General features: G+C 38.5%; 1 protein-coding gene across 12 annotated transcripts in view; it reads left to right on the top strand.

The window, feature by feature from the left end:
* MEIS2 (Meis homeobox 2) overlaps positions 1-15,869 on the top strand; it is a 173,006-nt gene that overhangs the window by 9,974 nt on the left and 147,163 nt on the right. For all 12 annotated transcript variants that reach the window (XM_065064195.1, XM_065064199.1, XM_065064193.1 and 9 more), the window contains exon 7: positions 6,489-6,603. In XM_065064195.1, coding sequence (XP_064920267.1) covers positions 6,489-6,603 — 115 coding nt within the window. The remainder of the gene's footprint in view (positions 1-6,488; positions 6,604-15,869) is intronic.

The following is a 15,869-nucleotide window of genomic DNA, read 5'->3' as shown; positions in this document are numbered from 1 at the left end:
ACAAATTTTCCCCCCCTTTGGAGCTATTTAAATCTGAAAAATGTGATAATTGTAAAATTTGGAGATTTTAAAACTTTTTCAGCATATGATAATATTTTGTACTTCAAGTGCATTTTTTTGTACCTGGCTTCACCTGGTGCCACACAATTCTTCCTTTAGCACAAGCCTACTTTGAAGCTTAGTAATTCTTCCCTAGAAATTTATGTATCTCCTTCTGCTGGCTTTTGTGGGAACAGGATCAGGGCCTCAGTCTTTTTTATATTTATGTGTTCTAGTAAATTTGCAGCTGAGAGGTAATAATATACAGATCATAATTCATAAAATGTAATTAAAAACGGATAGAAATATACATACCTCTCTTTTTTATAAAAGGACTATTGACAAATTAGAAATTTGATGCGTTAGCTGTAGAAAAGAAATATTAGTGTGAATATTAAACCTTTCTTTAATACTTCTTCTCAAAGAATGGCCTGTGCAAATTCCTGACATCCTGCAGATGAGAACAAAAAAAAAAAAGGGTAATATATGTGTGTTCCAGTCACACAATTAAATCTTTAGGTAAGATCTCACTGAGTAATGAGGAAGTAATGAGGGCCTGATACCACAGTCTCCAGGTACGCCATACTTTGATGGACTTCAGTGGGATTTTTGAGAATGCAAGAAATGCAGGATCAAACCCCAAAGTTGCCCTTTCTGTTTGCATTGTGTCAGAAGGGAAACTAAGTAACAAACTTCAACAACAATAAGGCAAACTTTTTTCTTTAGTAAACGATTTTCTTAGTATGTGACTTAAGACGTAGGACGTTACGGTAGGCCCTGTGCTTTCTGAAGGGGAAAGGAGCATCAGGAACGTTCTGAGACTGTGGATAATATTGTATGTTTCCTCTTTTTGATGGGCTAAGGTACTCCACAACCAAAGGTACTCTAGAGCTCAAATCTGAGTGTTTTAATTTTAAACTGGTCTCTCTCAATCTGAATGGATAATGTACTTCACTATCTGTTTGACGCCAGTGTTTCCTCTTTGGTTTGAGTTGTCTTTCAGTCTAGATGAAGTGTAGCCACACAGAATGAGGTAGAAGGTCAATTAAAAAAACGGCAATACCCTGATTTTTCAAGTCTCCGTTCCTTGCTGACAGGTGGATTACACGTCTGATTTCAATCTTAATTGGAAAATAGAAAGCACGCAGCTTTTCAGAATGTCGCCACGTCCTAGGAGTGTAAAAAATTTCTCCTGACTCTTTCCTCAAATGCAAAATCAAGGGACAAGAATTGAAACTTGTACGTATATACACATACATACACAGATAACTGATAGACCACACCACCTTGTGTTTTATTTAAATAGTGTAATTCTGATAGGAAAAAAGTTATCATATTAAATATGCATCTGTAAGAAAACAGACATTAGTAATATCAGTAGTCCTTTTTAGAAAACATACGTCATGTCAAAATTAGAGTTTTTCGTGGCTCGTTTACTTATTGAAAATTTCTTTACATAGTGAGTTCATTATTATTGTGCTCCAGAACGATCTCGTAAGATACCATCCTGAACTTTATACATGCAAAACATAGACACAGATGCACACAGAGAAACACACGTACATGTACGTGTATAGGTTTCTGTGTCTGGCATAGTAAACGATCTTTTGATGTATGGTGGTACTTAGGTGATATCAATCATGTCAGTCATTCCACTGTCTTTGCAGAAGTTACTTGTAAGAACAAGGTGGCTGGGATTTGGCTTGTATTTGGGGGCAAAATGCCATCTCTATCAGTAGATCAGTTCAGTTTTGTGTTTGCAAAATTAATTTACCAGGGTAACCTCCAGACCTTTGAGTCCAGCCACCTTCACAAAGAATGAGCTCTGTAGCCATTGTAGTTTCTTTTACGAAAGTAAGCTGTGTTTTACTTGTTCCTGCAAGATCAATGGTTTTGTCCATTTCATCTGATAACATGTAAGGGCCTGATCCTGCCGCCATTTTATACTTAAAGCTTTAGTTACCATCTGTGAGCCAAATCCTGCTCAACTTACTCACATGGGTATCAGCTGGCCTGATTAATTTTACTTCCTGGTTATAAATAAAAAGCAAGTTCCTTATGGTTAATTGAATCTTTAACTCCACCATAAAAAGCAGTGTGAGATCAGAATCAGCCTTAGTGGGACTACATGCACTCACAAAACATTAGCCAGACTTTGCCCAGTGGAAATTCTGGGCATACAAAGTAAGAATTGCAATTTGAAAGTTGGTTATCCTATATCATACTCTCTATTACAACATTTTTGTTCAAGAAATCCTGTAGCAGTTAAAAATTCTTACAGTTTCCAACGAATTTGCAGCATTGACAAAAGAGTAAGGCGTCAGATTTGCTTTGTATATCAGGAAACTCTTTTGTCATTTCTGCTGCTCTTTCCTAGATTTAGCAAAATTCAATGGTGGTGCTAAATGTTTGTTGTTGTTTTTTTTTTTTTTTAACTTTCAATGGAAAAAAAAACACAGGCAAAATTGTGTCTTCTAGGGAAGGCTGTGTGTGTAAATGAGAAACAGTGGATAGCAGCGGAGTGATCTCCTGTGGCCCCGCTAGTACAAGCTTTCCCCATATTGTCTCCTGCTTTTATATTAATTACAACTTACATTATCAGCTGCGAGTCTGTAGCCCAGCAAATAGAAAATACTGCCCCTGGAGACCTAGCTTCTTGTATCTATTTTCCATCTCCTTCTATTGTGCTCTACTCAGTATTCACTGCTTTTCTCCTGGTAACACTGCTCTTTAACACAATTAGGTAAGAGCAAGAGGAGCACCATATTTGACTCCCAATTATTAAAACTACTGGGAATAGATACATGTGTACTGTTTACCTTCTGTGGTATCTGGCATTAGTTTAGGTCATATGTATGTGAAAATGTTATAGTATGCACACGTACACAAAACGGGCAATTGCACTTTGGCAGACATCATCCACACTCTTCAGTGTTTCTGCAAAGTATATTACTAAACTTGCAAGAAGATATGAGAAGTCACGCTAACAGTTTATGTAATTTATCTAAAGCTGTCTGGTTTTCTGTGCTTTTGTGGTTTGTTTTTGATTACAGTGTGATAGCTTAGTACAAATTTCATTGAAATTAATAGAAAAAAATGCAATTAATGTTAGCGGGCTTTAAATCAGGATCCCTTTAGGTACCTAAATCATACTGATAATGAGTTTCTGGTGAAGTACTCTTTAGATGTGTCATTTTGCCTCATTTTTTTGGTGAAGACATTCATAAAATAACTGCTTATGATTTGGCATTTGGCCAAGAAGTTTTTCTTGAGGGACACAAAGTTGGAAGCAGTCTAAGGGAGAAAAAGAGAAGTTCACTGACACATACAATAATCTTAGTCCAAAGCAAAAGAATGCTGCCTTTTTATGAGGCTGTAAACTCCACCCCTAGTGTTATTTGACATTTTTTGTAATAACGAAGCCTAACTATTTCCCTCCCTCTCAAATTCCTCCAACATTCTACTGTCCCATCTTGTAAATATATCATTCTATTATTTCTGTCCTTCAACAAAATTCTGTCAAATTGCTTCCTCTAGAAAACTCTGTCACAAGAAATACATTGAATTCCCAGTCGATACGGTCTGTCTTTCTAAAACAGAATCTACAAACTGAGGTCAAGAACAACTCAGCCTGGTAGAGACAGCAAGTGTTTTCAGCTGCAGAAAGTCTTTTTCAGTGATCTTTTCCAAATCATTATGGTTTTGAAATGGAAAGGCCGATCTAGCTTTTGAAATACTGTATGATAGGTTTTGGATGACATTTGCCTTAAAACGTAGCCGAGGTGTTACCAGTTAATTATTGTAATTTTCATAGGTGTGATAAGAAGCTCCAACAGCAGCCAGCTTAAGAGAGCCTGCAGTGCATAAAATTAACATAACTCCCTGTGTTCCCTGGAAAGTTTAGCCTAGGTGAACATGTTGCAATTATTACATTTTCTAAAAGAAGGTTCCAGCCCGATGTTGGAGGGCTGAACTCATGCTATGCTATTGTTTCTTTCCTTTTTCATGTATTTCTTCTAGCTCTTTATCTGATTACCATCCGGCAAACAGCTGACGCTAAGAGGCTGCAGAGGGCTGAAGAGCTCCTGTCTGCTGTTTGCCTTCAGCTTGAAGCTATTTGAGTGGCTTCCTAACTCAGAGATAAAAAGAGAAGCTCATAGGCACAACTGTGTTTTAATCCAGGCTGTAAAGAGACTTGCTCAGTTTTTGCATTTTATTTTCATCTGAACTTTTTGCTAACCTTATTTTCAACCTTTTCTTTTTTAATAATATCTGGGCTGCTTGAACTTTCAAGACTTCTCATCTTTCTTTTTATGCTTCTTTCCACCTGACTCTGTAAAATGCTGGTAAACTTTTTGGGTTTTTTTAAATGAAAGGGGGGGTGGTTTACAGTATTAATAGTGATTTCTGAGACCTAAATAATACAGCAACTTCAATTAATATGAAACATGTGGGGGTTTTTTTGTTGTTTGGTTGGTTTTCCCCCCCCTCCCGTTGCAGTTCTATGTGACGAAAAGTAGATCAGTCTTCTAGGTGCTGGAGAGGGTGGTGGTTTTATGCCGTAAGTGCTGTAGTGCTGTCTGTTGTGCTGATAATGTCGGACAAATTTCAGATCCTGGCCTGTGTTCTGCTTTTACTGATGTCTTCCTGCTACAGAACCACATACGTGGCTGCACATGCGTAAGGTGAAGGAGATTAGGATCCTTCTTACCCTTTGGTCACCTAGGGCTTTACTGGGAACCTTTTGAAGTTATGGGCCTTTGTCTCTGCTGTGATCTGGGTCAGGCCCATTAGATTTACGTTACTGGGTATTGTAGCAAGCCGTCATTTGGCAGCTCTAGTTTGCGTTGCTGTAAAGCATGTGGTACTAATCAGTGCTAGGAGATTACTTTGAGACGTTTCCATATATATTTTGGGACCTGATTCCAATCACACTTACACTGAATTTTACAATGGGTAAATCAGTTGATTTTGTTGAACTTATTCCTACCACGCGTCGGGCTAGATGAGGTCAGAATCAGTCCTGCTCAAATAATTTATCCAAACTTGTTTCTTGCTTTCACAGTCTCCTTGTACTTTAACAGTCAGGTGTTATTTCACAATGCAGATTTAAAACACAATCAGACCTAAGAAGCATTTATTTATTTATTTATTTAGGATTTTTGTTTGTTTTGTCTTTGAATTATTATAAAGCACTTGATTCAAGTTGTCACATACAGGTGACAAGTACGGCAGGTCCAGCCCCTAGGCTGATCTGTTTCATGTGTTCTTGCTCTCTTTTTCTGCCAGAGGAAATTCCATCTCTTGCCTGCCTTCATGTGGTGCTGATAAAGCTCTTCCTGTACAGTAGAATTCCTGTTTTCCTTTAAGCAACAGCAGGGTATTGGGAATGATCAGGAAAGGGGAGGAGGACAGGAGGCGAATACACTCAACAAAGTAGCACTAAACTATAACATTAAGTTTTCCTCACTGATCCTTTTAAATAGCAGCCTCTCACTCTGGGAAAGCCAATACTCAATAAATTAGAAAGCTCACATAAATCATGTGACTAAAGTACAGTAGCTGAGGTCTCAGCCCAGTTTTGCAAACTTTGTATGTCTGTCTTCTGTGTCATGTTTTATGCATAATAATGTAGAAAGAATTACATAAAAATCACTATACATGCTATTTTATATAATCACCTGGCGGTTATTCTTGACAATACTTGTAAGCGAACTGTTAGAGTGATACATCTAGAAAGTCTTTTGAAATGTGTCATATCAAGGTGATGGTGGGGGGTGAGGAAGCATCTTTCCTGGTACATAACATCTTTCAGAAAAAGCTTACTTTTTCCATCACAACTTTGCATTTGCCTGAAGTTTTTCCATCATTCAGATGGGTGAGAGAGAGGGTAGGGTGTGAGGACAAGACACGCTCCTCTCCCATGCATGTTTGCATCTACTTCATGAAACAGTTTCCCTCCTCTTCTCCCCTTCCATCCCTTGTCAGTATGGAAAAACAAACTGTGGGGAGACTGTTTACATAACAACTGTCCTGCTGTCCTGTGAACACCTAGTATTATAAACTGTGCAGGTAGATGCTCTTGCCCTTGTCCCCTTGTAGAGCTCATGAAGAAACATAAAAAGATTTTTTTTTTTTTTTTTCCTTGCTTGAAATATTCTTCTGCAGTGCTATTCAAACAATTAAATCCAGACAACTCTTTGGAAAGCTTAAAAAAAGAAAAAAAATCTGTCCTTTATTTTACCAAGTGTATCTTTGTACATCCTCTGCTTGTCTTTGCTGAAGAATTATTACACTGTGCAAACAGTATCGGTGTTTGGCACACTTCACAAATGCTAATGTGTATACTTTTCCCCCCCTCCTCCCCTCTTCTCCCGGTTTTCTTTCTGTTCTTCATTTGCTATTGGAATGGGAACTGTGGAAAAAATTCCTTGGCACTCTGACACCAGAATCCTTCATCTTGGAGAGACCACGATGATGCAACCTCAACGCACTCGGCAGGCACACCGGGGCCCTCCAGTGGGGGCCACGCTTCCCAGAGCGGAGACAACAGCAGCGAGCAAGGTAAAAGGTCAAACTTTTTCCCTCCACAAAGTAGGCATGACTAAAATAACTCCAGCTTTTTTTATTATATCAGTACATCTGCCTTAGAGTAAACATGGAGTGGCAGACTTGCAGTATAATCAGCTGTAACTTAGGGAGACGGTATTTCCTTTTCCTAACCCACTTAGCTGCATTTTATTATTATTTCAAAGCAGAATATCTAATCTTCAAACAAGCTTTGTAATAACAATTGATTAGTTCTGCCAATTCCTTTACAAATTTGGTTATCTACAGTTTATTTTTGTGTGATGTAAGTAAACAGAATGACAGACATACTCTCCAGCTGTGATGCAGTTGTTTGAGCTGGGTTATAGACAGAGAATTTAACTTGTAGTTTTAGCTGGGGAAGAGACTCCTATATGAAGTTATGAAGCTGCTAAATTATATAAAGTAGAAGCAAAACCCAAATTGGATAGAAAAATGTTTCTTGCAATGTTTTCTTGTACAGACTTGTTTTGGCTTCTGAAAATCTAAATTCAGAATGGAAAATAGAGATGTACCTGAACTACAAAACCTCTACTGTATCTGTACAGTGAAGCCTTCTCCAGGGTTCAGGAGGTTTGATTATTATTTCAGAGTTTTTTTGGTTTATTTCCTACTGTATTGCACCATGTGTGTGGTCATCAGCATCCATGCTGAGTGAGTGTCAAAGGCTGTCATTCTGATAGGATCATGTTTTACACTTGCTCATTAGAGAGGTGTAAGTGACTCCAGAAGGTGTAAGAGTCTAGCCTCCAGTGTTAAAATTTGGGTAAAGATGTTCCACTGTCACTCTTGGATCTTGATTCAGAATTGATTTTGATTTTTTTTTTAAAGAACAAAGTTTAAAGTGGGCTCCATTCTTGTTTTTCTTCGTAAACATGATAAGCTTCAGCTAGTGAGACATTACCTTTATAAGATTTTATTATGCGTTTCCCCCATCTTGTGCATCTGCAGCATTTTGCCACAGTGTTTCCCTCACATGGGGGTTACACACCCAACAGAGCCAACCCACAGGTCTGTGTTCCAACTGGCCATGCAGGATCCCAAAACTGGAGAGGCGAACAGCCTTCAGGGCTAGAGCTGCCATGACCAGCCTCGCTCTGCGGGCCGCTTCCTGCCGTGACATTTGCCGCACTTAGGAGATGGAGCAGAGATGTGATTTCGCGTCTCTCACGTGCCCTGCTGCTTGGCACAGAGCTAGATCCCCTCGTCTGTCTCGACCTGGTGTTGTATGCGTTGCAATTCTGGGAACTTGTGAAGTTTGTTTCTGGTAGGGTGGTTTGGACTTGTCTCCTGTTTATATGAATTGTTTGTACTTTGGAAACCTTACTGCTGATAGGAAGCAGCCATGGCACAGGGTGTGATCCAATGGCAACATGAGTCACGCGGGATATTTTCTGGGTGGTTGGACTAGAGCTGTACGAGGCCCGCTGTGAACTGTCGCAGCTTCAGCAGCTGAGGAAAGGGAGAGCTTGACTGCTAAGCAGCAAATCAGTGTTGTGTGTTAGCTGGCTGGCTAGACTTTACTGTTCATCAAGTATTTACATTGTGTATTGTGGCTAAGATGCTCGGTGTAGCAGATGATAATTTGCATATATAAAAGTGATTCCTCTGAGTCATCTGCCACAGCGTGTTTATTCCACACCTAGGTAAGAAATTCCCTCATACCTGTATCTCCACTCTGTCCCAGCAACCCCTTAGAAACTAGAAGAGTTTCTTCATCGAGCTGTGCTTGAAGTAAAATGATCCCTTGTATCGACATCCAGGGATCTTACATTTCACTAGACTCCAACCCTTTGTCACGTAACTTGGGGTGCTTGAGAAATATTGCTAAGCATGAGAAAAAGCAGTTGACGATAACTACACCAACTTTTTATTGGAGACTGAGGTTTCTGGTAATATATCCGATTCAAACAACTCTGTTACACTTATTTCTGTAGAAGGGGAACAACTGCTGAAGGGCCAAATTGGTCACTAGTTCTGCCCAGTCTAGCAGGGTAAAACATTGCTCATACGCTTCCCTTTGTGCTTAGTTGGGCCTTTTAAAGGGAAGCAGCCGTCCAGTGGCAAATCAGCATTCCACTCAGCTGCTGGCAGCTGAAAGATGCATGATCCTACAGCACGAGCAAAATTCCCATTGGAGACAGCTTTGGATTGCTCTCCTTCTCTCAACCCTGGGAAAGACTAAATAGAGGGAGGTCTGTATTGAATTTTCCTTATGCTTCCTTGAGGGGGGGCAGGGTTTACTTTATAACTCCTGAACTGGCAGTGCATTGGTCCCAGGCAATGCCAAGATGGGTAGATGCCCTCTTGAGATATTCTCGTGCAGTTACTTATTTGGGTAAACTTAATTTCCCTGCAGTTTTGTCAAGACCTTACACAAATTCTGCTTTAAACATTCCGGTTGCCCCAAAGGATTTCTTGGGAATGGGAGCTCATTGGAGAGTTTTGGGTTATAATAGCAACTTGTGTCTCCTTCATTAGTACATAGTAGCAGCAGAGATTGATTCAAACTGAAGTCGGTCTCTTCTGGATTTCTGGGTCTTGGGAATACTCCTTCCAGGGGTCTTTGCTTTTGCCTTGAGTCTATGATGCGCAGCTTGTGATTTTTTTTTTTTTTTTTTTTTTTTTGGCTGGGGCAGGAGGGTAGATGGGAAGGAGTTGGGTGAGTGATGACATTATTTTTGCAGACTTTCTCTGCATGAGGTGGCTCTGTTTATTATACAAAATATATCCATTATTCTTAAAGTCAGAACCAAACAAGAAAGGTGTAGGTACTTTGTTTATGGAGGGCAGTCTCTCCACAACAGTCTGTGACTGCCCTTTGGCATCAAAAGGGTTAATCTAGTAAATGTTTGGTGTTATTAGAAACATGCTGGCATTGAAAGAGTTAAGGAAAGGGCCTTCAGGCAGTAAATGTTGAAAGATTATCCTAATTTTATTAGTGGTGAGTGTCTATGTTGTTCTTAACATGTCACCTCACTTGTTCAACAGAAAACTAAGCTATACAACATATTGATCATCTAGCAAACTAAACTACTAGTGACCTGTGATCTACCAAGCATTTATTGACTTTATCCCAGTTCAGATCCACAAATGCAGATCAATGCCATGTAATACTATTTCAGAGAGCAGTAATTATATAGTAGGTCTGATCAACTTCCCCCCTGCCCTGGAAAGATAGAGAGTTAAATATATCCAATAATAAAAATAAAACACTCTAAACATCTTACAAAGGAGAAAAAGAAGCAGCTGATTTAATGGTCTAATGAGGCCATCTTCCAGAGACTTGTTTTGTGTAGGGCTTGCTTTGACCTTTCGCTTTGCTCAGGAGCCCAACGCTTCATTTTTCACATTCTTGCAATTACGTTAACGCTTCAAGCATTTCTGACTCCAAGTCAGCTAGCAACACCAGGCATAACTCAACACTGTGAGTTTTTCTCCTCTCTGTAGATTCGTTAACAGGTCACTGAGGTCCCAACTGAAATTTAAAACTGACTGGTTCTGTTGGGTTAGCTGAGTTATAGCAAGGGAGATGGCAGGAAAGGGGCTGAGAGACGGGGAGGGGAGAGGGAAGACCCTGGGGTTTTTGCCAAGGAATATATGTGTAAAAACCCTAAGCAGAAGATTAAAAGGTGTATGTAGCTTTATCATCCACCCTTTTATTTGAAGGGGAAAAAGCACATCTGAAAGTCTTCTGGGGCATTGTGTTTTCCTTATTTTTCATGAAACAAAGTGAAAAAGGCCACTGCCTTCACATACAAGGCTAAATGACTTCTAGAATTCAGCTTCTGTTTGTACCACAATGATGGATATGATGCTTCCAGACTTTAATTTCTATTTAATCTCTTTATGGGATATTTCAAATAATGAATATGGCAGATTATGCATGAAAAGTGGGAAATAAATCTTTTTAAGGTTTAAAAACATGTGGTCTACAGGAAAGCACCAGGGAATAGTTTCAGTTTCATATTTACGATACCAGGATTGTATACCTGATTTGTCATATTCTTAGTGCAGCCACTCAAAGGGCCTGCTCCGGCCAAGTCAGATGGAGGCTGTATTTCTTCAGGACCTTTCAGGAAGTTCAGCATCTTTTAAGGATTAGGGCTGGGGTGGTAAACTTGACTGTGAGAAGCCAGAGATTAGAAACTTCTTCTAGGTTACAGAACACTAAAAATAATAAATGGGTAGCGCACCACTTTGCCTCACCCATGTGAATAGTTCCTCTGTGTGGTGTGTGGGTTTTTTTGTTGTTGTTGTTGTTTTGGTTTTTTTTTTTTTTCTTTTTAGGTTTGGTGTTTGTGGTGTGTGTGGTTTTTTGTTTTGTTTGTTTTTCCTCCAATGGAACTACTTCTGCTGAATGAAGATCTGCTCCTTTATAAATAACATCTGAGGCTATCATCTAGGGCAATATCTTAAAGTAGTTTCAAAACACTCCTGTGACAACTTGATGTTATTTCCACAAATTTGTCCGTAATAACTTTGTGGCAAACGCTCATCATCTGGTTTGAGACAAAGTCAACTAAGATCTTAGCTGAGATTACATATTCATGCCAGGTTACATCTCTGGGATTATGCATGTTGGAAAAATTAAGTAGTCTATTTCTTATTCATTATATACCAACTTGTAATAATGGTGGTATACAAATCAGATTTGTTTACAAATCTAGTTGATAATGCCCAAAGTCCTGTCTTATTATCAAAACCATGCTGAAACTGCATAAAGGTTTGAACTAAACTCAGAAAAAGGAGGGGGATATGTTGATGATAATACTAATGCTAATAATAATACATTCATGCAAAGTCTTTGGCAGTTTAATATCCAAAAGATAACGCTAAAACCTCTTTTTCCTAGTGCTGTATGTATAGGTAAGCCTTCTGAGGCTAGGATGCATATTCATCATAAGGATTCAGAACATATTTTTATTCCTTTGTATTTTTACCTATAAAGCTATAGGGTATGGTTTTATTGGAAGAGAGTCGTCTTTTGTGAGAAAGGAAATTCCTAATAAAAAGGCTTAAACATGTAGACTGTGAAAAATCAAACTTGCTAATAAATAATGCTTCACTGGAGATGCATTATTTCAGAAGCCACAGCTCTCATAAAGGTGAACTGTATGAAGTATGAAAAACTCTTAAAGAACAATGACTTTTTTCAGCTAAGAAGATACAGGAAGAGAGTAGCCCTTATTAATTCATCTTTTCCTTTCAAGTTTGAGGGGCCCGTCCTTGTGTTGATATGTATGAGTAATTTCCATTAATGGTGATGGGAGTTACGCATGTGCACTGACAGAAGAATAGACCCCTTAGTGTTCAAAGCACAAGAAATTTACATTTTTTCCATTGCTGTAATTGAGATGTTGACAAATTGGAGAATATTGATGAGCCTTTGTTTTAAGTGTCTCTTGCCAAGTTTGCTTTATTTTTTCATGGTTTGAACAATGGTGTGGGTTCAGCAGCAATGAATAATAAGGGTAGAGTAAAGATAACTTTGTATTTCAATATTTTGATGTGCCAATATGAAATAAATTGTCTTAGGCAAATGGAATATGCTGTTTTAATCATTAGCTATGCATGAAAGAAAAATTGATGTTGACATCTTTGCTGTAAAATCGTTGTAATGGGGCCTTCCTTACAATTCATTTTTGTAAAATTCATTTTGTACATTTTGCAGCAATTGAACAATCCCTGCACTGTGAATAGGCAGAATTCCCAGAAATACTGAGACAGTTGGCCCAGTAACTGCTGAGCTCACACTGCACACCACATGCACATTAACCATAATGATGCCAGAACCAGCTTAGCTAAATATAGTCACATTTTAGTATCCCCCCATCCTTTCTTTTCTTTCTGTCTACTGCATGAACAAATACATATTTTTGCAGTTTTTGTTTGATTGCTGGAGTCAGGGAATATTTATGTCCCTACCCACTATTCAATACGTAGCATTAAAATTTCATAGTGAAGCAAAGGTTCACTATACAGTTTGCTAATAATCAGGCTGGTGGCATCTGTGGACTCCTCACCTTTTCTTAAATTAAAGTTTAGAAGGGGGTACAGCATTTAAAATATTATGCTTGTATTTAAGATTCTCACCTCACTCGTAGCTTTTACTCCATGCAGATTTTTATTTTTAAATATAGATAAAATTCTATATATGCATTGGCAAACATTTACTTCTGTATTTGAAGTATGTTGTGCTGGGGTTTCAAATGCAGGCTAAGAAAACTCTGTCAATGGAATGTTTTCATAGTGGCAGTAATCTCTTTAAAATAACTCTAAATACAATATGACAGATGCCATCTGGAATGATCTTTTGCTAGTTGCTTTCAACTTTTATTTTTTTCCTACAGCTAAGTTCATCTAAAACTGGTCACTTACTGTTATGGTAAACACAGTGAACTCTTTCCTCCCTTTTGCAGGTGAATGATCAGAGAAAATATCTAAACAATTTTACTTGAGAGATTGTTACTGTTGGGAGGTTTGCCTCTGACTTCATGTTCCTGGGTGTTTTTAAATATGTGTATATGTGCCCTGTATATATTTATATATTTGTATTTCAAAAGGAAAAAGGTAGGATTCCCCCTTAGGCCATTTTTTCCATCTCTGATCCTACTCAGCTTAACCTGATTTGCCTCCAAATGTTAGATAACATCCCATTTGCTAAATTATAATTGTATGTTTGTTACAATATTAATGACTTCATAATGCAACACAGTAGCAAGTGTTTAAACGTCTTCCTGTGTTACAGACTGACTAATATCTTCATATATATGCCGACTTATTTGAAAAATCTACTATTGGAATCTCTGGATATTTTTTTTTTTTTTTTAGCTTAGTCGTGTAAAGGGGATGTCTCCTGATGCCTGTTAGAGTTTAATTTAGAGTAGTAATTAAACTTGAATACTGCCTCATAAACAAAAGATAAACAATAAACCAGCCATGTTCCCTGCTGTTTCATAGCTTTCTTTCCCAGATGTTTTAGCCTGATAATTTTTACATAGTGAACTACCTAGCATGGAGGGCTGTGGACAGAGGTCAAAGCCTGGTTCTTTGTAATGGGTTTTTAAAAACTTTTTGTTAATGATATACTACAGAATTTTCCCCTGTGTAGCTGATAAAATTGTCAGATACTGAAGGGCGCTCATTAATTGACTTTTAAATTCTCTCCCTCTTGTTTAACAAGATGGCACTAATTTAAAAAACCCACAAACTTTCTTTTAACTGTTGATGACCAAGGAATGTTGCTTTTTCTTATTATTTGGGTGCCTGGACAGTGCATTAGAATCCTCTATACCGTTGTTAAAAACTAAAATTAAAAATGTCCTTGCAGGAGCTGCTCACTCCGTGTTGATCCTAAGCAGCCAAAGAAATGTTCACAGTGGAAGGCTTTTAATTTTTTCCAACTGCTCCTGAGGCTGCTGGAGCTTGTGTGTCCATCCTTGGCCCTCTCCTCTGTCAGCCATGATCTTTCTAATTGCCAGGTACTGGTAGGCCGCGCGGCTGCAGAAGCCATGTTATTTTCACTGGGTGGGGTAATTACTGAAAGCTGAGAATAGCTGCACTAAAGACACAGGGATACTTTCATGATCCCATTAGCATAAGAGAGGGTAAATTATTCATGCCAAGTGAGGATTCTATGGGGAAAAGTATAGTTAATGCACATAGTTTTTAAATGTATCCCTTTCTGCTCTGAGACTAAATTCTTGTTGGATTCAGTTCTCAGACATTTACGGGAAAGCTCTAGTGGCATGTTAGACGCAGTTCATCTCTCTCTGTTTGCAGCGCTCTCAATAGAGACCATCTGGCAAAGATCCAAAAGGTGATTAAACAAAATGATCAGCTCTTGTTGCTGTGTTACATGTCCAATACTCTGGATTAAAAAACATGACCCACAACAGTCAGCTAACATAATTTTTTTTTTTTTTTTTTCCTCTTTCCCCTTCCCCTGTAAGAATTCAGATGGTCCGCAAATGTCTATGCCATCTTTGTGTCCTTATGGCCCATAATCATGAACAGGTTGTGCAAATGGCTCTTTCTGTAACACGGTCTGTTCCAGCAGCATAGAAACATTTCGTATTAATTGGGTCAGTCTAATGTTCATAATGACATGGGGAAAAATTACCCAAATGTGTTCTTATAGTAAACACTTAAAATGTGCCTTTCTCCTATTAGAAAGTGGAATTTGACATCCGACTCACGTGGCTGATTTATTTTTTAAGACAGAAGAAAATCAAAGCATGACACTGTCATCTGCCAAAAATAGTTTAAATCCCCTTCTAACAAAACAAAAAACAAAACAAAACAAAAAAAAAAAAAGAGAGAGAGAGGGGGAAATGAGCTGTGGTTTAACACCACAATCAGGGATGAATTTACAGTGCTATTCAGAAGAGTACTCCCTTATCATAAACAAGCTGATAATCACACTGAATCTAACTCCCAATTAGCTCTTTCTGCGCTCACAGAGATCAGCATACATGTCCTCCTTAAGCCATGATATGTTGCTGTTGAGTCAGACAGAACATTTGTATACCTTATGTCATATGCAGAGTTTAAGGATTAACGCTATATATTTACCAGAAAGCCCAGCTAATCAGCAAGGTAATTTTTCAAACCAATCACTTCAATGCCTGAGTTAAGGTAAAAATGCCAGGACTGTGAATAGGGGACGTATGTATCTTATCTTTTTGGGGTTGCACCAAATGCTAAGTAGTAGGGTAAATTCAACAGAAACCAGACATTGTTGGAAAGTAATTAAAGAAATATTGAAATTAAACTTACCATATGAGTGAAATATTTGTAGGCCCACTTTGTTGCATTCACAACGATTTGCATGGAATTTAAGTGTTTCTTTCTCTTTTTACTTCTTGAGTTGTACTGTTAAACACGACAGAGGAATCACCTCTGTGTATTCAGCCATAGGATCAGGGGGCTCTTCTTCCTGCTGAGGGTGTTTACAGTCCAAAATCAGTAGGTTTACTTAGAGCAGAATTTTTTTTTTTTTTTTTTTTTTTTTTAAAGAGAAAATGTAAAGCCTCTAAACCTATGCCAAGAAAAATCAGATTCCACTTTTGAAAGCTTAAAAGATCCACTGAGGCTGTCAGCTCTCCTTACTGTGCAAGGTAAAGGCGGTAGGTAAAAGGCACAGACATGTCCAGAGAGCTTGGGGAGGGGAGCCTAGGCTCCCCCAGCGCCAGTGCAGCCTGGCAGATGAAAGGGACCCACATAGCCTTGGGGGGCTT

The sequence above is a fragment of the Columba livia genome, chromosome 5 (genome assembly GCF_036013475.1).
Source record: "Columba livia isolate bColLiv1 breed racing homer chromosome 5, bColLiv1.pat.W.v2, whole genome shotgun sequence".
NCBI classification, from domain to species: Eukaryota; Metazoa; Chordata; class Aves; order Columbiformes; family Columbidae; genus Columba; species Columba livia.
This window is presented reverse-complemented; position numbering and strand designations above follow the sequence as displayed.